The sequence below is a fragment of the Paramisgurnus dabryanus genome, chromosome 23 (assembly GCF_030506205.2).
Source record: "Paramisgurnus dabryanus chromosome 23, PD_genome_1.1, whole genome shotgun sequence".
In the NCBI taxonomy this organism is placed as follows: Eukaryota; Metazoa; Chordata; class Actinopteri; order Cypriniformes; family Cobitidae; genus Paramisgurnus; species Paramisgurnus dabryanus.
The window spans coordinates 3,153,983-3,177,120 of record NC_133359.1 but is presented as its reverse complement, the minus strand read 5'-3'; the positions used below and the strand labels follow the sequence as shown (position 1 = coordinate 3,177,120).

The 23,138-nt window shown below is 35.1% G+C and overlaps 2 protein-coding genes across 6 annotated transcripts; both read left to right on the top strand.

Annotated features, from left to right (window-relative positions):
* Positions 1-143: 143 nt before the first annotated feature.
* Positions 144-11,821, top strand: cracr2b (calcium release activated channel regulator 2B). Of its 3 annotated transcripts, none has more exons than XM_065277466.2 (18): positions 144-246; positions 2,858-3,093; positions 3,286-3,397; positions 5,499-5,637; positions 5,945-6,091; positions 6,178-6,268; positions 6,386-6,481; positions 6,561-6,748; positions 8,235-8,306; positions 8,716-8,770; positions 9,794-9,873; positions 10,000-10,141; positions 10,328-10,454; positions 10,547-10,628; positions 10,870-10,984; positions 11,143-11,250; positions 11,332-11,405; positions 11,490-11,821. In XM_065277466.2, the coding sequence occupies exons 2-18, from the start codon at positions 2,860-2,862 to the stop codon at positions 11,572-11,574; spliced, it is 1,947 nt and encodes a 648-aa protein (XP_065133538.1). In that variant the 5' UTR covers positions 144-246; positions 2,858-2,859; the 3' UTR covers positions 11,575-11,821. The 3 variants fall into 3 exon arrangements, with proteins under 3 accessions (XP_065133538.1, XP_065133537.1, XP_073669456.1); XM_065277465.2 differs by having other exon boundaries at positions 11,329-11,405; positions 11,490-11,820; XM_073813355.1 differs by lacking the exons at positions 9,794-9,873; positions 10,000-10,141; positions 10,328-10,454; ... (3 more) ...; positions 11,332-11,405; positions 11,490-11,821 and having other exon boundaries at positions 8,716-9,520.
* Positions 11,822-12,321: 500 nt separating this feature from the next.
* Positions 12,322-23,095, top strand: cd151 (CD151 molecule). Of its 3 annotated transcripts, XM_065277471.2 has the most exons (10): positions 12,330-12,479; positions 13,646-13,686; positions 14,170-14,254; positions 15,637-15,828; positions 19,316-19,390; positions 20,688-20,708; positions 20,939-21,043; positions 21,246-21,401; positions 22,373-22,459; positions 22,584-23,095. In XM_065277471.2, exons 3-10 carry the CDS (start codon positions 14,171-14,173, stop codon positions 22,641-22,643), a joined length of 780 nt encoding a protein of 259 aa, XP_065133543.1. In that variant the 5' UTR covers positions 12,330-12,479; positions 13,646-13,686; position 14,170; the 3' UTR covers positions 22,644-23,095. The 3 variants fall into 3 exon arrangements, with proteins under 3 accessions (XP_065133542.1, XP_065133544.1, XP_065133543.1); XM_065277470.2 differs by lacking the exon at positions 13,646-13,686 and having other exon boundaries at positions 12,322-12,479; XM_065277472.2 differs by lacking the exons at positions 13,646-13,686; positions 20,688-20,708 and having other exon boundaries at positions 12,322-12,479.
* Positions 23,096-23,138: the final 43 nt, after the last annotated feature.

Genomic DNA, 23,138 nt, shown 5'->3' with positions numbered 1-23,138 from the left:
TCCATCTCTTTCAACCCATAATCCTAATATAATAAGAGTACATCTGTTATCTCAAAAAAATGAGAAATTTGTCATAAAAGTACGTTTTTATTATAAACAATGTGGTAAAGTGTTGCGCTTCACGCTCTGCTGCCCTCTATCGGATGATATTGGCGCTGCTCTGACTGTAGACCTCAGGTGAGACACCTGGGACTGCTGCAGGTGACACTCGCTGTACACCTGAACGAACAACACATTAGAAATCTGGTGAGTATAGTTTTTTATGTCATTGATTTTACTTAAGATACTTAATTCCTCCACTACTGTCGTTATGAAAGTGTGTTGACAGTGCTGACATATGGTGTAAATTAAGTATGACACCAACTTTGACCAGTCTTAAGTGATCAGTTTTTCACTATTTCTTAACCTTGTTTAACAAAACTGTGAGAATAATTTATCATACATGTCATTCTGGTTTCATCTGCCTTGTTTTTTTTTTAGAAATAAGGTATTATTTAAAGAACACTGAAGTACAATCCTGGTATATGAATAGTAATTATTTAGTAGTATTGTTTGGCTGTCAGTTTATAAATGCTATGGTGATCAATAACACAATGTATTCTGTAATGTTTTCACATTTATTGTCTTGACTATATGAAGTAGGTAATGCTCACCTGTCGGCAGATATATCCGATTGTTTTCTTCCCGGTCTTGCTTTTGCATAACATATTAATGATTTAACCATATATTTTCTGTGTGATTTTGGTGGAGCGAGGAAAGTTTAGTGCACTTTGCGTGTGGGAATTGATCTATGGTTTTATTGTCATGCTCATAAAGTTTGACACTAAGTCATCCATAATCTCTTGTGTTAATATAGTGGACCCTTAAAGTGTTGAAACATTTATAGTATGCCACAAATAATGTATGAATGCCACTGTGTTACAAAACATCTAAAGTTTTTTTTATATATAGATATGGCATAGGAACACTTTTCAAGCAAAGCATTTCCAAAGTAAAAAGTTTAAATATTTTAGGGGCCATTGCAAATTGAGGTTTAAATGAAAATTGAAAATAGGTCGACACTCGTGATTCAAATCATTTATGTTCACTCCGAGCTTATCTGCACGACAGCAGTTTAGATCTCACCGCAATATCAACCATCTATTTATTAGGAAAATATTTCCTGTTGTTCATGTGACCTCTGGTCATTTAGTTTGTGGGTTTTTTCCTAGACCTCATGGGCGACACGTAATCCTGATTGCTCATGAGCTCTTAGTAATGTCTATGTAAACTCACTCTTTATTTGCATCTTACTTTGTTTCTGTGCACACTCCCTCTTACAAACACACACATACAGTCCCGTCACATGACTTCATCCTGTTCTGCTATATGAGCATCCTGGACAAGAGCAAGACAAAGATTTAGAAAGTTGTGCGTTTGTGTTTGCAGTTTAGAAATCAGATTTCTATGACAGTAAAAGTTTATGGCAGTGGTGAAAGGACTAGCCGTGTAATGTGAATTTGTTTATGGCGTCCGAGGGAGTGTCTGTCTGTCTGTTTACAGTATACTGTACGTCCGGCTTTCCGTGAGAAATTCCCATGTGTTTTGTTGCTATTGGAAACGTGTTTTACACAAACCTAATGGTTATAACACTTTGCATGATGTTTTTAAGATATAGTATATCAAACACATAGGGGCAGTTTCCCGGACAGGGTTTAGATTAATCCAGGCCTTAGTTATATTAGGAAATTTGAGTAGTTTTTACAAACAATACTGGCGTACATCTTAAGACAAAACAATGGCACTGATATATGTTAAGATATGCCAATGAAAGTTGTTTTTAAATGAAGGCAGATCAAACATGCATTTTAGTCTGAAACTATAAACCCTGTCTAGTGAATAGTTAATATTTATGTAATGCATGGGTTGTTTAATTTGATTCTACTTTATCATCATTGGATTGTATATTGTGATCAGTATTAATAAGTGTTACTAAGAAACTGTATAAGTTGAGTAAAAACTAAAATGAATCTCTTTGGAGTATCACCGTAATCATTCAAACAGGCTGGACATTTACTGAAGGAGGAGTTGTGTTTTCTTTATCACAAAACCAGTCTGATCAAACACAAGGAATTAGTTTGTGGGGAATTACATCCAAGTCTCAGATTTCCACCTATTGGCATGTGACTAAAAATCCTTTACCTGAAATTTGATATTTGTACATTTGCAGTTTCTCTGAGTCACCGAGTCCCATGACCGAGGTCAGAAAACATTACACAATTCTGTACGGTTGTTAAACATCCTGGTTAACTATTACTCTCTGGCTATTTTAGGAAGTAGCTATCCTCAGCATGTCCTGCTAATTATGTAACTAATTAACTATGTAAACCATGCCAAATTACATATTTAATGTTAAACTCGTAAGTGCAAATATATACATGACCTTCTAAGTCCTCCACCTCAGCATTTGCCTTTACGCATTTGGCAAACACTTCTATCCGAAGTGACATACAGCGTGCACGTATCACGTACGTATCCCTGGAATCGAACCCATGAATTTTACGTTGCTAACACAATGCCCAGGTTCCCCCAACACAATTGGTTTTGCAAGTCAATTCAACCTACTATTTTAAGTTTTGGTTTGTGATAATTGACATAACTTATAAAATCAAGTTAAAAAAATAGAACGTATTTTTTTTAAGTTAAAGAGGCAAAAAAATGTATGTTGATTTGAAAGAAATGCTGCATATTTTTTACCGTGTAGACAAATAATTAAAACTTAAATTATATAACTATATTTACCACCTTATCTTTTTAAATGTACCTTTCTAAATCAATAACTTTGTGACGCATTACATTTCTCTGTCTCTCTCTGTAGTTATGTCAAACTGGCTAAGGGACGGTCTGGTGTTGGAAGGGACAGGCAGTGGTCCGATGTCCCCCAACCCCAGACGCCGGAGTCCCTTGCCGGGTCGTATGGCGAGGTTACAGTCACCCAGCAGCCCCGGCCACAGGGCGCCCTCTCCTGCCCGTGACAGTATGAGCAAAGCCAAAGAGTTGTTTGAGCTCTGCGATAAAGAAGGAAAAGGGTTCATCACAAAGAGAGACATGCAGGTGAGACCGGACAGCACAGTGTTTTATGTGCATGTAATCTATATGTGGTGATGCCTGCAGAATATTACAGAAAGCTGCTATTATAATAAAGCTCAGATTAAGCCACTACTAAACTATTGCAGAATAAACTATGCATAGGCATCTGGGCAGGTAATGTAATAAATGATATCTTTTGTGTTTTTGTTCATTCAGAGGTTACAGACCGAACTGCCTCTCTCTTCGGAGCAGTTGGAGTCTGTGTTCGACGGTCTGGACAGAGGGAGAAATGGATTCCTGACACCCCTCGAATTTCACACAGGGTTAGGTCAGTATCTGTATATCTCACAATGCACGAGGACTCATGGTTTATCATTTGATTAGACTGCTAAAAGGTTTAATAGATTAAAAAACAGGCAAAATTAGAATTAGAATAAAAATAACAACTATTTACCACCTTCTTCTTTTTCTTTGTGCACAATGATCTACACATTTCTTAATTTCTTGTCACAATTATACCGTAACTTCATATTTTTGACAGATATGCATCTATTTTTATGTTTGTCCTTGCTCGTATTTTTTAAAAACAGTATTTTTATAAGTTCCTTAAATTTATATTGACATTCTTTTCAAACAGCGTTTGAATACATATAGGTAGTAAATTATTATACATTAAGACAAAAGATTTTGTAGATGTTTTTATGTCAGGATGTTGTAGCTTATTATATTGTCCGTTTTCTTTTTCTTTTTTGATGGACATCTTTCCTAATAACTGGATGGTGTCATATAAGCCCATGCGAGCTGGGCATGCATGACACTTAAATAAAATAGTTATTCATTCATTCATTCATTCAATCAGACGCTTTATATATCATCAGTACAGTATAGTACATTTAAAATCCTACTGACCTAACACTGTAAAATTAATGCAGGTTTTGCAAGTCAATTCAACTTACTATTTTAAGTTTAAGTTGACATAACTTATAAAATCAAGTTGAAATTGTTAAACTTAATTTTATAGGTTAAAGTAACATAAAAATATATGTTGATCTGACAAAAATGCATATTTTTTACATAAAATATGCAGCATTTTTGTCAAATCAACATATATTTTTATGTTACTTTAACGTAAAAATAAGTTAGATTTTTTTTAACTTCATTTTATAAGTTATGTCAAACCAAAACTAAAAATAGTAAGTTGGAATTGACTTGCAAAACCAAATTGTTTTACAGTGTATGTGAAATGATTGTTTTATGGCATGAAATGCAAATATTGTAGTCATGTATGAGTTTTTTTTAACACTTTACAACAAGGTTGTGTGCCTCAAGATTATATGGAAAATGAAATGTCAAATAATCAAATTAATTTTATTTTTCAAATTGGCTGGAATGATGCTTCATCACGTTGAAAATGTTTAAATTTTATTTTAGCATTTAATTTTTAAATTGGGGACATATTTTGCGATTTAATTTTTTTATTTTAGCATTTAATTAATTAATTTAAAAAAGACCAAAAATACCTTCCATAGTTGTGTTTGTTAACATTAGTAAATGCATTAGCTAACATGCTAATTCATATTTTTTGTCCAATCTTTGTTTTTGTTTAGTAAGGAACGTGATGCTTATTTAATTAATGGTGAAAAGAAAGAAAGTATAATAAGGATTCAACCTATACACCCTTTTTAATAAATATTTGTATAACATAAATGTGATCCTGGACCACAAAACATTAGAGTCAATTTTAAAATTGAGATTTGTACAAAATCTGAAAGCTGAGTAAATAAGATAAGCTTTCAATTGATGTATGGTTTGATAGGACAATATTTGGCCAAGATATAACTATTTGAAAATCTGGAATCTGAGGGTGCAAATAAATAAAAATATTGAGAAAATCACCTTTAAAGTTGTCCAAATAAAGTCCTTGAAAATGCCATCCACTGACAAAAATAAAGTTTTGGTATATTTACGGTAGGACAGTTACAAAATATCTTTCTCATGTACATGATCTTTACTTAATTTAAAAGAAAAATCTATCATTTTGATCCCTCCAATGTATTGTTGGCTATTGCTACAAATACACTTATGACATTATTACGAAAAATGTTCTACACTGAAAAAAAATTATTCATTCATTTACTCAAATTTTTTAAGGTGAGTGGTTGCAATCAATTTATTTAAGCTACATATAAACAAAAACAATTAGTAAAATAAAATAAAAAAGTTTACTTAAATGTAGCTTAAATAAATTGAGTAAATTGAATGAATAATTTTTTTTCAGTGATAGGCTTAAAAATTAATTTGGTTGTAGCACAATACTGTTTGAAACATCTACCAATACATGCTGAATACTACTTCACACACTATTTAAAATAGTATGCCATATATATAATGCAATACACAGGTATACACTGCCTCTCTCTCTGTCACAGGAGAGCTTTTTGGTCTTGAGCCAGAGGAGCGAACGAGGAGCGGTGAGGAAGAGAGAGTTGAGGAGGAGCGCTTTGAACCTGCAGAGATCAAATTCACACAAATCCTCATAGAGCTGGGAGCTGATAAACTCTTCAGAGAGTGAGTAAACACACACACACACCAAAGATAAATGATAATGAATAACTGTGCTTGTCTGTTGGACTTTAGATCATTATTTTATTATTAACTCACTGTTATTGTTTAAACTTGAGCTCAAGATCGACTGAGAGCACATAGCAGACTCAACACCGATCTTTGTGTCTTATTATAGCGTAGTGTTGGTTTTATTTTATATTATCAGACATGCATTTTTCTAACAACACCTTAACCTATATATAACCTATCTATATATCGTTTTGACTATTTATTATGAATACTTTAAAGATATACTATGTGTGTATATTAGTCAGAGGGAGTTGTGCAGTCTTTGGTGTGAGCTCCGGCGAGACAAACCTGAGCTCTTGAGCGCGCTGGAAGAGGTCCTGTCCTACACAGTGTCTCATCTTCAGGACGCCCTCAAAGAGAGAGACAACCTAGAGCAGACACTACGCAGGTCAGACGTCCATATGTACCCAATGCTGTCCGTTTGAGATTAATGATGTGACTGATGTCTGACAAATCTGTTTCAATGTCCTGCAGGAGAGAAGAAGACCATGACCAAGTGGTTCGGTCAATGTTTGAAGACATGGAGAGTCAGTTAAAAGAGGAGAGAGAGAAACGACAAGCACTGGTAGGACTACGGATGATGGAATTGATAATGGTTATGTTTATTGTGAGGGTGATTAATGATGGTGATGTTTATGACGATGCATTTTGGTGATAATGTGATGTCGGTCTGTTAATGAAGGACAGTGTAAGGGAGGGAGACATAAAAGAGCATCTACTTCAGGAACTGAGGACAAGAGAACAGGAACTGGAGTTCACCCTCACCAAACAGAGAGAGGTACAAACTTTATTCATCATCAGCACTTTATTATCAAAGCATATGAAGCTTTCGCTCACCTTTGTTTGTATGTGTGTAGCTGGAGAGTAGGATCAGCGCTTTGACTAGCGATCAGGTCGACATTCGTATTCAGAACCGCAAACTGCAGCACATCAACCAGGAGCTTCAGGAGCAGCTCGATGAGAGCCGTGAGGAGCTACAGCAGGCTCTGAATCAACTACAGCAACTGCAGAGCAACATCAAACACCAGGAGAAGGGCAAAGAAAGGTGTGTCTGATAGATTCAACCATTAACAGATTCAATGACTGACAGATTCACTGACTGACAGATTCATTGACTGACAGATTCATTGACTGACAGATTCATTGACTGACAGATTCAACGACTGACAGATTCACTGACTGACAGATTCACTGACTGACAGATTCACTGACAGACAGATTCACTGACTGACAGATTCAACGACTGACAGATTCACTGACTGACAGATTCACTGACTGACAGATTCACTGACTGACAGATTCACTGACTGACAGATTCACTGACTGACAGATTCACTGACTGACAGATTCAACGACTGACAGATTCAACGACTGACAGATTCAACGACTGACAGATTCAACGACTGACAGATTCAACGACTGACAGATTCATTGACTGACAGATTCAACAACCGACAAATCCATTGATCGATTGATTCAATGATTTATAGACTCATTTAATGACAGATTCAACAACTGACAGATTCACTGACAGACAGACTAATTTACTGGCAGATTCATTGACTGACAGATTCATTGACTTACAGATTCATTGACTGACAGATTCAACAACTGACAGATTCAACGACTGACAAATTCATTCACTGACAGATTCATTGACTGACAAATTAATTGACTGACAGATTCATTGACTCACAGATTCATTGACTCACAGATTCATTGACTGACAGACTGACAGATCCATTGACTGACAGATCCATTGACTGACAGATTCAACGACTGACAGATTCAACGACTGACAGATTCAACGACTGACAGATTCAACGACTGACAGATTCAACGACTGACAGATTCAACGACTGACAGATTAATTGACTGACAGATTAATTGACTGACAGATTCATTGACTGACAGATTCAACGACTGACAGATTCAACGACTGACAGATTCAACGACTGACAGATTCACTGACTGACAGATTCACTGACTGATAGATTCACTGACTAACAGATTCATTGACTAACAGATTCATTGACTAACAGATTCACTGACTGACAGATTCATTGACTGACAGATTCATTGACTGACAGATTCATTGACTGACAGATTTATTGGATTTATTGACTAATTATTAATTATTTACAGATTCAATAACTGACAGATTCATTGACTGACAGATTCACTGACTAACAGATTCACTGACTAACAGATTCATTGACTGACAGATTTATTGGATTTATTGACTAATTATTAATTATTTACAGATTCAATAACTGACAGATTCATTGACTGACAGATTCATTGACTGACAGATTCACTGACTGACAGATTGACTGACTAACAGATTCATTGACTTACAGATTTGTTGGATTTATTGACTAATTATTAATTATTTACAGATTCAATAACTGACAGATTCATTGACTGACTGATATGATATGATATAATCTAAACTCAAATTATCTTTTACAATATTATATTCAAAATTGTATCATTATATTAAAATGATCTTTGACTATTTCTCACTCCAGAGAAGTCCTAAAAGTTTCCCGAAACATGCAGAAGGAGCGGGAAAGTCTCATAAAACAGCTTGAACTGCTCAGGTAAAGCAACTTGTGTGTCCTGATCTCACCTGTAGTATGCAGTGCGATGGGTGAACACTGTAGTATTCATGTCTGTAAAGCAATTCTGTACTATAGCATCTCCTTTAAGCCTTCTTATCTGAGAGATAAGGCCCAGGAACTAGCCAATCAAAACACAAGTGACTATTTCCTGACAACTAACAGATGTTCTTATTGATAACTAAAGTGAGTGGTTATCTGAGAAGTTGTAAAACTCTATGATAAACAATCCAAACATTATGTTTTAGTAGGGGACAGCACCAGAGGTGTAATGTACCTATTGGTTTTGTTACAAAAAATATTTTCTTCCACTAAAGCTGTTCATAGAAACATAAAATTACTAAAATGTCTATTTGCAATTATATTAACTCTCTCTCTTTCTGTCTCTTAGGGATATGAACAAGCGTCTTCGGGATGATAAAGACGTCCACCAGGCTCAGAAGATGGTTAGTCTAAAACATCCCTTCATGTCCCCCACCCCTTATCCTCCGTGCCGCTGCATACACACCATCTCACCGTGGCCACACTCGATTTACCCGTATTAAACTTGTCTGTCTACTTGCCAAAGTAGCATTACCCACAATGCACTGCTCCAGTGCAGTTAAATGTGAATGGATACTTTCAGCTGGATGTGATTCACTGGGTTTCTCTAAAACCCACGTTACTGGATGAAGACGGCCACAAGCTCTTCTGGAAAATGACACGTTTAATGAATTCATAAACATATTTTTGGGAGGATTTGGTCCATTTGTCAGGAACAAGGAAAGATTTCAAGGAAACTGAAAAGGATGACGTGTGCCATGATCGCTTGTGAAACATTTGGACCATAAATCATCTCAATGAAACGGGTCACATTTGGAGACTGACTGTTACATAAATAACTGATTCTTAAAAAAAAAAACATGTACTTTTTACATATGGTCAACTTCTGCTTAGATTTATAACTTTAAATAAATCAGCATAAATTAGATTTTTATAATTTCCCATAATCAGGGAATGACGTTATAACCTCTTATTATTTTTTGTAATTAAGCATCAGTTTATTTTATAGTTTCTTATGAATTTTACCGATGTGTCATATCACAATGTATTTTTTTCATTAATGATTCAATAAGAACAAACAAGAAATTATCTGAAGCTGAACAATGTTGTGGATTATTGTAACTGTGAACAATAAAAATGTTTATTCATCTTGATCTACATCACTCTGGATGATTCAGTACACACACACATTTACTTATGAAATAAAATTTTAAAGAAATTAAAAGACAAAATTAAAAATTTTCAGCTTATCCCAATAATATTGTTCTTTAAAATATTTATACTATAAATATTATACTAATAAAATGGCATAATGTTTATTTCAAAACATTATCTGGACACAGTATAAACATAAAGAAACGTATGTTAAAAAATATTATTCTATTAAAGCTATTTTATAATATTTAATATTTTATACTGTTTCTCAGATAGACGAAGTGATGAAACCTTCACAGAGGAGAGAATCAATACTAGGAAACTATTTACAACCAAGAAAATCTACAAAGAGGTCAGCAAATCATCTGTTAATTTCATTCACATCTATCTGACTTATTTACTGATTCATTTTATTCATAATAATTAAATTAAACATAATTCAACATCAGATAAACACAAAATCTTGTGAATTTTAAAGACATCTGACGACAATCTCTATGGATGAGCTCGACGAGGACTCTGACAGCTCACTATCAAATTCACGTCCAAAAAGACTTTCGACAGCCGAAGATACAGAAGAAGAAACTTACAATACTGACAATCAGTCCGAAAAAATCACGGTAAAAATGTTCACAATGTAAAAAGATTCATATTGGTTTTATAAATTGAACTCCAGGATGCAAAAGATGAATCTGAGATATTTGCATTATATGGGTGACACACATTTTTTGTAACTTCACCTTCAAATACATATAAACATTTTATGCATTTGTATAGAGACCTCTCTCTCTCTCTTTTAAAAAAAGGGGGTGGTGTGTGACCCACAGCGTGTGTTTAAGGTTGTGTTTTTGGGGAATTCAGGAGTAGGAAAGAGTTCATTCATCCAGCATTATACCAGAGGTCAATTCCCCAACAACATGGCTTCAACTGTAGGTGAGATGCTTGACTCACCCAATCACACCTTGATTTACCTGTGACGCACCTGTGTCTGCCGAGTCACATGACTTGTCATGTTTGATTGACAGGGATGGATTTCCAGGTGAAGACTGTGATGCTGGACTCAACACCTGTCGCTCTGCAGCTGTGGGACACCGCAGGACAAGAAAGGTCTAGATAAAAAAATAAAGTTGTTTTGTGTTATTTATCGCTTTGAGAATCAAAACTAAAAACTGTAAAAGGATAATTTTTTTTTTTAATTTTTACATTTTCAATATAAAGGTAATTTGGCATTGCATACCAGGTGTTTCAAGTGGAGGGGTTGCAAAAAAAGAGGGCTTAGTGATCCACAGTTCCTCTGGAGTAGTTAACAAACCTAAAAATGATTGACAGCTGTATTTTTCGGCATCAGATTCCACAGCATCACGCAGCAGTACTTTCGCAAGGCGGATGGAATCGTTGCCATGTATGATGTCACCCAGGAGACGACTTTCACGGCTGTCCGCCATTGGCTGGACCAAGTGCAGGTGAGCTCCAAGAAAGTACCCAAGGGATAAAAACAGCATGGGCTGGTTACGTAATACAGTATGACAACACTGATATGCAAATACACAGTGCTTTGCATAGACATCAGTGTGTAACTTTGATTTAAGGTTTACGAGTTTGTTTTGTGTGTCATTGGCAGGAAAAGATGGCAGAGGAGGCGTGTCTAATGTTGCTAGGCAATAAGACAGACCTGGCCACCCATGATACGAGACAGGTGACCAGACCACAGGGCAAGAAGTTGGCAGAGGTGAGAAATGACCCAGTTGCACATTTTTGACTGTTTTGAATGCTGCACACTTAGCATTGATGTGATTTGTGTTGACAGCAGTACCAGGCCCAGTTCTTTGAGTGCAGTGCTAAAAACAAACAGCAGGTGGAGGAGGCCATGGTTCACCTGACAAGGTGAGCAGTCAATCTATTTTACATTTAAAACTTAATTTTAAAAATGCAAACGAGTGATGAGGTTTTAAAGTTAATTTATTTCAGGTTTCTCGCCTTGCAACAAGATAAGCAGTGCGAGTCAGCGCTTCAACTGGAAACCTCAACCAACAGAGGGCGCTGCTGCAAATAAAACAACACATTTATATGAATCATGTCTGACGTCACATTAATGAACTCTCCTGTAAAATTATTAAACACCAGAAGAATCATAGGTTTTTTATTAATTCATGCTGTAGCTGGTAACCTTACACATCCTTTTTATATACCAAAAATTATAAAGGCCACATTAGTATTTTAATTTTTTATAATAATTGTTTTTTAAGCATCCCACGTGGAAAGTAGTATGCTTATTATTATTTAATACAGTAATATAATTGTAATGTATATTATTATTATTATATATATTATTATTGTAATTATTACACTTTAGTATTCTTATTTAGTATTAATATTTACTAAAGTTTAAATACCCTGGAGCACTTTACTATAGTAAAGTATGCTGAATTTGTTTGTATTATATTGTGTTATGTATTTACATTTATGTATTTAGCATATACTTTTATCCAAAGTGATTTACAGTGCATTTAAGCTATACATTTTATCAGTATGTCTATTGTCTGGGATTTAAAAACCACTGCTAATGCAATGCTCAACCAACTGAGCTACAGGAACACTGTAACAACAATATAAAAAAATTTTTGGAAACGCTAAATAAAGGTTATTTTTGTATATTAATGTCTCCTTCATTACACTTTACACTTACAGATAAATGTAACTTTAGGTCTCTATTATTAACATTTGTATTATTATTCTTGTTATGATGTTTTGGGGTGATGGTTATGAGGTATAACGACAGCGCCCTCTCTCGGCACGTACACTAATAGTGCCGCGCGCGCCCTCGAAAGAACACCAGGCGCGCGCGGGCACAGCCTACAGCGAACACAACTTGCAAAAGGACACGAGAAAAACCTTACTGTTAAACTTCATTTAACTCATCAGATTATTTTCATCAAACACTTTTAATTGTTTCATAAGGTGAGTGAAGCGTGATTTACTTTATTTTCCTTCGTTTTTTTGGTCATACGCAGCATTTGTATAATTTGATTTATATGAATTAGCAAAATATTTATTTTAAAAATATGTTAAAAATCATTTATTTTAACAGCAAATATTTTATTGTTTTAAATGTATGTTATTCTTTAAAATAACTTACTTAAAAATGTTTCACATCAAGACGTACTAATGACCTTAATAATTATATCTGAATATATATATATATATAAATATATGTAAATGTATTTAAAGGAATAGTTCACCCAAAAATAAAAGTTCTGTCATCATTTACTTACTCTCATGTTGGTACAAATCTGTATAAATGTCTGTTTTGTTGAACACAAAGGAAATTTTTTTGAGAAATGTTTGTAATCAAACCAATCATGAGCCTAATTCACTTCTATAGTAGGATAAAAAAAATAGTTTTTAAGTGAATGGGGCTCATGATTGGTTTGGTCCTTTGTGGGCATCATTCAGAACAAAGATATGTATACAGGTTTGTAAAAACATAAGAGAATGATGACAAAACTTAAATTTTTGGGTGAACTATCCCTTTAACAAGTAAATATATATGTATTTATAATCGTGGCCTGTCTTGTATATTTAGTTGCAGGTAACAGGATCTGTAATAAACTTCACAGATTCCTCAGACAGCGAGATGTGAGAACTTAAAATAAACACAATTCAGCTCATGACAGCATATGACACTCAGATGATGTTTAGTAAAGCTTGTTGAACTATGAGTGATCTGTTTATCTATTTAATAAACAATCTTATGGTGGGCAACCATGCATAAAAGATCCAACACTCTTAAATCTAAAGGAGCTTCATGATGTCATAGAAAAAGCATTTTTGGCTCTGAACCTTTAATATCTGAAGAACATTATTTTATATGAATATTCACTACCTATATGTTTTTACTACTACTTTACTGCGTTTTATTTACTTTTCACTAAGTTTGGTTTTTTAGATGTTAAGGAGAGCCAGCAGCAGTCTGAGAAACAAGCAGGTGTAAAAACACAAGCCGTAGTGTCGAACTGTTACGAGTCTGTTTCTCACACTGACTGAAGTTAAACAGCCTGAGATACTCATGATTGCAGCTGAGGTTACACAGTTACTATAGTAAACGCTTTTCTTTCTTTTATTAGAGCCGGTCTGTCGGTCTCTCTCTGACTGTCTCACACTTTCTGTGAGTCACATATCTTGTCATGATTCCAGATTATTCAGACTAAAAACAGCTCCAGTTTTCAGCCCAGTCTGATGCAAACTGTATGCATGTGTATGCATTTACACTGCTTTTAGGGACACGCTTGAGTTTATTAATATATTAACATCTTTAGGGTTTATTAGAGGTCACACTTCAGCCCAAAATCAAAATTAAACATAAGAAATGTAATGTTGCATGAAGAAAATTCTTCCTGCAATGCATGCTCTTTAACCAGAAATGTTTTTTATGTACTTTGGAGTGAAAATGATATGGGAGTATTATGCAATAATGATATTTAAACGAGCTTTGCCTTACAAAAGTCAGTGTTGTCACATCATTCGGGGTCATCGCTGGAGAAGATAAAGTCCGGCCGGTCGGGGGTGTCAGGCTGGAGTCATGGTTTTACTCACACCTGTCAAACGGATGCCGTCTTTAAAAGCCTGTAAAACTCTCCCATCTGTTTAGGATGGCAGATGTTGAAGAAAAAACGAATAACTGTGGGACGATATGCCTCAAATACCTCCTGTTCGTCTTCAATCTTCTCTTTTGGGTGAGTTGCTCCAGTTAAAGTGTTCCTGATGCTCAGGCGGTAGAGCAAAGGTCAAGGGTTTGAATCACAGGGAACACACATGCTAATAAAAGTATATACTTACTTTAAAGAGCACCTATTTTATTGCTAAAAAACGTTATTTTGTGTATTTGGTATAATACAATGTGTTTGCGTGGTTTATGGTAAAAAACACATTATTTTCCACATACCGTACATTTTCGTAGCTCCAAATTTCACTCTCTTCCTGAAACGCACAGCTCTGTGTTCCTGATTGGCCAGCTAATCTGTACGTTGTGATTGGCCTGAATACTTCTGACGTCAGCCGGAAACGTGACGCTCCTTACCATGTTTGAAAAATTCGCTCACATGCAATGCTAACAGGAGTTAACGTACAGGTTGTGAGTCCGAAGCGGGAGGAATTATGATAATGTCGGTCTTGTCTACATCACAATCCCAGGAAGTAAACTGTTGCCTACATCCGTGTGTTTTTTGTAGTCCAAGAAAAGAGATTTACATTGGAGACGATAACTCGCTCATCGTTTACATTGGGGTTTGTACCTTTTGCATATTGTTAACATGTAATACACACTTACACACCAAAGGAAATGTAAAAACATAAATCGGACAATAGGTGCTCTTTAAATAAAAGCCAACATGATCTCACCAATTCCGTGAAATAGTTATGCAATATTTTGCTAATTTTTGCATGTCATTGTCACGTATTTTCACAATTTTACATGCCACGACTTTCTTTTTCGTGTCAGTTTCACGTATTTGTTACTCAACTATTTTTAAACCATCTTTGCTTTGGTTTGGGGTTAGATTTGCTGTTTGCGTTAGAATGTCTCTTTAAGTATTGGTTTCTACTTTTCTATTTTTCGTATGCTTTTTAAACCATTGTCGCCTGACGTTAGGGTTAGAGTTGGGTTTGGGCAAGGATGTCATTTGATGTAACAGAAAGTCATTCTAACCCCAAACCAAAGCAAAAATGGTAAGAAAATAGGAAAAACAGTTGAGTAACCAAAACGTGAACCTGACACGAAAAAGAAAGTCTTGGCACATGCACTTTAAATTGTGAAAATGTGACAATGACACTTAAAAATGAGCAAAATATTGCGTGACTATTTCACGGAATTTGTGAGATCAGGTTGATAAAAGCATCTGCCAAATGCATGAAAATGACAAAGTGTATATATTGTAAAAAAATTCATTGTTGCACTTTACAATTCATTTAAACTTTCTTGACTATTAAGGAGTTGCAATAAATTCTACAATAAAGTTAAATTAGCTTAAGTTATTTCAACTTAATTTTTATAATTTACAGTCTTACGTAACGTGTTACATGTAATAAAGGACCAGTTTTATGTTACTGTACCTCTCAGTTGGCAGGGGGCGCTGTGATGGCCGTGGGAGTATGGACTTTGGTGGATAAAAGCGACTATATAAGCCTTCTCTCATCCAGCATCTACGCGTTCGCAGCGTACATTTTGATTGGTGCAGGGGCCATCGTCGTGATCACTGGGATATTGGGCTGCTGTGCCACCATCAGAGAACAAAGAAGTCTGCTAATAGTGGTAAGAAAGCATTGTGGGTAATGTAGTCAATGAAAGTCGACACCGTTGTCCATGATAAATTTCATACTTAGTTGCATTAGTTATAATACAAGGTATTTTATCATTTTTGGGTTAAATTACAGCTATTGGCCAATCAGAATCAAAGACTGGAACTTACCATTTTATAATATTAAAAGTATCCATTCAAGAGTAAGGTTTTCTTAAAAAACATCTTGGGTAGATGTTGCTATACAGTTGCTAAGGCATTCAATGTAGTTTTTAAAACTTTCCTATATGGTTGCGAGGGTGTTGCTAGGGGCTTAGAGCAACACTCCACTTTTTTTGAAAATAGACTCATTTTCCAGCTCCCCTAGAGTTAAACAATTGTTTTTAACATTTTGCAATCCATTCAGGCGATCTACGGGTCTGGCGCTACCACTTTTAGCATAGCTTAGCATAATCCATTGAATCTGATTAGACCATTAGCATCACGCTCAAAAATAACCAAAGAGTTTCAATATTTTTCCTATTTAAAACTTAATTATTCTGTAGTAACATCGTGTACTAAGAGCAACAGAAAATTAAAAGTTGGGATATTCCAGGCTGATATGCATAATATCATTGCGCCCGCTGCAGCCATGTTACGGCAGCAAAGTCCTTGATTATTACCTCAGAATGCAGTTCCTAGCCATATCTGTAAAAAAAATCACAACTTTTAATTTTCTGTCGGTCTTAGTACACGATGTAACTACAGAAGAGTCAAGTTTTAAATAGGAAAAATATCAAAACTCTTTGGTCAAACTTGCTAATGGTCTAATCAGATTCAATGGATTATGCTAAGCTATGCTAAAGTGATACCGCCAGACCTGGATATCGGCGGAATGGATTCCAAAATGGTAAAAATCAATTGTTTAACTCTAAAGGGCGATTTATAGTCGTGCGTAGGTCCTACGGCGTAGCAGCGACGGCGTAGGTTCCGCGTCGGTTTTTATTTATACTTGTGCGTCGCCATCCGCGTCGACGTGCAAACACAAGCGAAACCGCTGGTTGGCAGTAATCACGCGTGTAACCACAGTAGCAGCAGAAGTCGTCACAGAAGAAGAAGCTAAGCAAGTTAACCCACAAACGAAGAAGAAATAGCAACTTGTTGTGTATAATCTGAGAAGACCAGCAGTGATGGAAGTAAATAAACAGCGACTTATGTTTCAGTTTGAGTTAAATCACTCCTCAACTTGGCTCATCTTTGTTTTCACCGTCTCAAACGGAAATACCTATGACGCAGTTTTTTTACCTGACGGGAGGGGTTCTGGGGACCAATCACAGCGCTTGCGGTCCGCGTAGAGCCGACGCGCTGTTAGAAATTTTGTGAGGTGCGCGTCAGGCTACGCAGAGCTACGCACAGGCTACGACTATAAATCGCCCTTAAGGTGGGAAAATGAGCATATTTTCAAAAATAGTGGAGTGTCCCTTTAAGTCAAAAGAGTTTTCATATGTCAAGTCTCTGTGATATTCTGGAATGGAGAAGACGTTATTTTACAAATCGGAAGGTAATGGGAAAAAATATTTGTGCAAATATTGAGTCATTTCAGTACAAAATGTGATGAAGTCCAGCACAAAGTAAACTATTTAAAGAATGAAGAAAGTGGAGAGTGTAAATATTGCAGTACAGTAGCCAGATTGAGGACGCCTGGAGTCTTGACATTCAGCAGCGTGTCAATGGAGGATGTCATGAATTATTCTGGGCACACGCGGTCACTTCAGTTTAAAATTAGCATATGTGTGTGTGTTTGTTTGTGTGCGCTTTCAGTTGTCACAAAGATGTTAATATTCAATGCTATAAATATACATTATACATCTGATTTATATAAAGATGGGTGTATCTTTAAGAGACGGACTTAGAAACTGAGTCATTGTTGAGGAATGGTGGGCAGCAGAGAATCCAAAGAACAGGAATGAGGAGGTTGGTCGGCTGGGAAATAACAAAACTTGGAATGTTGTAGGAAACAGTAGAGAAATAATACAGGGAGAGAGAGAGAGAGAGAGAGAGAGAGATTATTTTTTTTAAAACTTTATTCAGCTAAAGATTAACCTTCATAGTTAACTTTTTCTAATAACACAGGTTAATAAAATAAGGACACATGCCATTGCTCTTGACCGGAATATGAGGGTTGGGCTTACTTGATATACTCATTTTGCAACACCCTTGTAATCACGCAGTTTATATGTACAGTATTTAATGAATGCATCTATTATTTGTGACCCTGGACGTCATAAGTTGCATGGGTTTATTTGTAGCAATAGCCAACAATACATTGTATGGGTCAAAATTATCGATTTTTTAATGCCAAAAATCATTAGGATGTTAAGTAAAGATCATCTTCCATAAAGATATTTTGTAAATTTCCTACTGTAAATATATAAAAAATGTATTTATCATAAGTTAAATGTGTTGGTAAGGACTTCATCTGGACAACTTAAAAGGCAATTTCGCAATATTTCGCAATTTTATTTTCACCCTTAGATTCCAGATTTTCAAATAGTTGTAGCTCGGCCAAATATTGTCCCATAAATCAGTGGTTCTCAAACTTTTTTAGCGTGCGGCCCCCCTTGTGTACAGTGCATTCTTTTGCGGCCCCCCGAAAGAAAATTTATGACAAAAACAGTTCTAAAATGTAATATTTTAATTTAACAAAACATATTTAATGATACCTAGTAGTGCTGTTGGTTAGTTGGCTTATTATTTTTTAGGTTTAATTACACAGAATTCATGATAAATGAATGTATTTTATAAAATGTCATAACACTGGGGCCCCCCTGGCACCATCTCGCGGCCCGGCCCCCAGTTTGAGAACCACTGCCATAAATCAATGGAAAGTTTATTTATTCAGCTTTCAGATGAAAATATTCACCTTTATGACTGGTTTTGTGGTCCAGGGTCACACATCTGCATATATTTTTTCCAGACTGATATCACGGAAAGTTGTGTTATATAGTTATAGTAATATTTGCAAAATTTGATCAATTTATTCGTGTCCATGGCACGAAATGTAACTTTTTTACATGCCTTGAGATTGAGAACGAATTTTTTTTCGTGACACGAATTTCTATAAATAGTTAACTTTCTTTTTCATTTCATTTTATGTATTGTTTTCTCATAGTTTTTTCCTATTTTCTTACCATTGTCGCTTGAAGTTGGGGTTAGAATCACTTTCTGTTACATTTTTAGACATCCTAACCCAAACCCCAAATCTAGTCCCCACCCCAAGCGAAAATGATTTAAAAATGGGGGGAAGAAAGGAGAAAAAAAAAAAACATAAAATGACACGAAAATGAAAGTCGTGTCATGGACACAAGAAACTATTTATAGAAATTTGTGCGAGTGACATGAAAAAGATATTTGTGCTCAAGGCACGTAAAAAAGCTGAATTTGAACACAAATAAATTGGTAAAATTTTGCGTGAATATAAGACGACTTTCCGTGACAAAATGTAAATTTTTTCCTCTGCAGTACTTTGTTCTGTTGCTGTTTATCTTCTTACTGGAGATCACAGCTGGAATTTTGGCCTACGTTTATTATCAGGAGGTAAACTCACATTCACTATGGTAAAAAATGTGACCTTACATAAAGGATTCTTTTTCGATGCACATATCTCTGTATACTTTACCTTTCATTTTCAAACATTTCTGCATGTAAATAACCTAATGTCAGTACAGTACAGTCTGAATGTCCTATCAATTGCATTTTGGGAATGCAAACATCTCTTAAAGAAAGAGCTCATCCAAACATTCTGCCATTATTTACACACCAACCTTCATGCTGTTGTGACCCATTTGTTTGTTTTTAGTCAGACATGTACAAAAGCCCAATTTGGACGGTAATTGTTTCTCGTGGGGGCGTAAGGTATTTTCATCATTTACAGAGGGTAGTCAGGATTTAATTGCTGTCCGAATCCAGAACCTCTTTGTTTATCTTTGACCACCCACGTAAAAATTCCCAGCCAAATTACCTACTGTTTTTTGACAAACACTAAGGTCGTGTGATAATTGAATTGCCGTCCGAATTCAGATCTCAAGGGATCCATGTGAAAGTCATTCTGCACATCCCATGTGTTCAAAAGACTTGAAATATAGCAAAAAAAATTAGCTGTATGCCATTTATGAAAATTCACCATAATTTTACTACAGTTAAAACCCAGATACCATGCTTTCTATTAGGGATGCAGAACGATTAATCGCGATTAATCTATAGCATAATAAAAGTTTTTGTTTACATCATATATGTGTGTGAATTGTGTAAAATAACTTTGTACAGATGAATGCACACACATGTATATTGTTTACATGTATATACATTTGTATATTTATGTATAATTGATATTATATATAAATACTTAATATATATTATAAATATATTTTTTTCTTAAAATTATACATGCATATGTGCATATTTATATACATAATTATTATACACAGTTCACACACATATATGATGTAAACAAAAACTTTTATTCTGCTATAAATTAATCGTGATTAATCGTTATGCATCCCTACTTCCTATAGTAACCATGGTTTGGCTACAAAAATATATATAAACCTATTCTAGTAAAATCATGCTTTTGCCAATGGTAATCAATACACCAAAAAAACATGGTTAATTTTAAGTAAGGGGCTTTATATGAGCTTGGAGTGAAACTAAAGATATATTTCTATATTTGGGTGAACCGTTACTTTATAAAAAACATCTGAATTTTGTTTCACAAAATAAAATTTGCATTAAATCCACATAAACGTGTTGAATGTATGTTTGCACGCTCATCCACTTTCCTGTTTGTCTACCTGTATAAAACCCTTTATCTTCTTCCTTCCTCCTCTTCCTCCAGTGTTTTCCTCTCTGCTACCAGGTAAACATCTACAAAGACCAATAATAGCTCAAGTTATTCTTACGTGGATAACTTTTATACCATAATTTATGGATCTTTGTACCTGTAAATGATAACATCTTCCTCTCTGTTTCAAAATCTTCATCTCAAGTTTCCCGACATTTTCTACTCTTTATACACATTACAATACACCTGCATAAATATTTACAGTAGTAATGCAACATGTGTAACGGGTTTATCTGTGACCGCAGCTGAATGCTGAACTAAGGGCCGATTTGAAAGAGCGGATGGTGCAAAACTACCAGCAGCCGGGACAAGAAGAAATCACAAGAGCTGTGGACAGACTCCAGCAAGACGTAAGTTTTTATCATAAATTTTAAAAGTGTTGTCAACATACAGTGTTGTAGCCGTGCTGTGGAAAACAGCAGTTTAGTGAGAATTCTTGCATTTTCTAAGAAACTTCCTGAATAATGGATTATATATTTAACTTTCTCCTTAGATGAGTTTCTGTTAATGTTTGTACGGCTTTTTTTTCTCTTTATGTGTTGTACGACTCAGCTGAAGTGTTGTGGTAGTAACAGCTCAGCCGATTGGAGGGAGGGCGCATGGATTCAGACGTTTGCTGACAGACGACTGGTGCCAGACAGCTGCTGTAAGACCCCATCAGAACGATGCGGGGTCAGAGACCACCCGTCTAATATCTACAGGGTGGAGGTACATAGCCAACACAACATCTTTTATATTTCAGTTTAGAGGAAACACTGTGGTGTTATTTTCAAGCCTAAAAATGAAATGTTGTTGGGGACGTTTTTATCCACTATGGGGTTTTAGTCTTACTTTGGCCACAACTTTATCTGTGTTTGAGCAAATGGAAGGATTTTGGGTGACAAATCATATATTGACACATATTTTGTGAAAATGCTTAAAATTCTTTGAAAAACTCAACATTACACCGTGGGCAAATTTACTACCCTTCCGTGTTGTTCATGGATGAAAACATCCACTAAATTAAATGTCTGTAAAAATGTATCAGATTAATATTTTTCTTTTTTCTTTTTTTGCATAAATCTGTTAATTAACCTCAGTCCTGATCAGAACTACCATTGTTACAAAAATTCCATGATTTTAACTCTTTAATTGCCAAGTTCATAAGTGAAGTCACTGATTTGGGAGGACACACAAAATGACTGATTTTCAATATAAAAAGTGATTGTGGACTGGATGTGAGTCTGAAAAGTGAGTCTTGGGCATGTCAAAGATTAGTAAAAACATTGGTTTTGATGCATGTTTAGTTTTTGTGCAGCATCAATTTTTATTTTTTTCTCCTTTATTTATTGTTTGTGCCTGTTTTTGTCCCATTGCCCCATTATAATGAATTTTTTTGATTGCAAAGCCATGACACCTTATTATCATGCATTTTTGATTGTTGGTGGTTTTTCCTTTTGCAAAGAGGTAAAATTTGTCACCATGTGGCACCATTAACCCTTTAGTGGGCCTGTGCAAAAACAGAGCTTAATTTCTGGTTTGGCAATTAAAGAGTTAAAAATCATGTAATTTTTGTAAACAATTGGTAGTTTTGATCAGTATTTAGTGCATTTAGTGCATTTAGTGTATTTAGTATTTAGTGCATCAATGATATCTTACTGAAGCTATAAAATGTACTTTAAACTCTCTTTCTCTTACAGGGTGGCTGTATATCAAAACTAGAAGAGTTTCTACTTCAACATCTGCTGATCTTGGGCTCGGTGGGTCTTGGGATTGCGTTTTTACAGGTGATAAATTGCGTTTTTGATATGAATCCTATAAATACAAACATGAAGGCTTCTTTTAGTGTTGTTGAATGTTGTTTAGTACGTATAGTTCTGAATATCACCTTTTTACTTTTTTGTGTAACAGATTGTGGGGATGATAATCACCTGCTGCCTGTATCGAAGTCTGAAAGAAGATATATACTGAAAGAAAAGTTATATCAGCTCTGTTCCAACAACAACAACCAAAACATGACTGTTACTGTGTATTTTTAAAATACATTATGCATCAAAGATATGCAAGATGACAGTGATGAGTCAATATTTTTCGGCTGCAGGACAGTCACTCTGAGAAGTTTTTATTAATTTAGGTACAAACAGGTGCTGTTGTTTTAGGAGCCCCCAAATAATTATACAATTATTAATGGAAGTATATGGATGGTCCACACTCCCACTGTTCAAACATCTATAGTTACAAATGTTTTATTTTTGCAGTGTGTTTATTTAAAGATCTTTTGTTTTTTGATTGCTGATGTTTTAAGCTATAATTGTTCCAGTTATCTTGTACACCATTGATGGTCATACAACAAACAATAAAACACTTCTGTTATTCTTTATTATTAAACACTGCAGATAATTATTGTCAATATGTAGAATTAAGTTTGGGTTTGTTGTTATTGTGTTTTATTTATCATAATTGTGT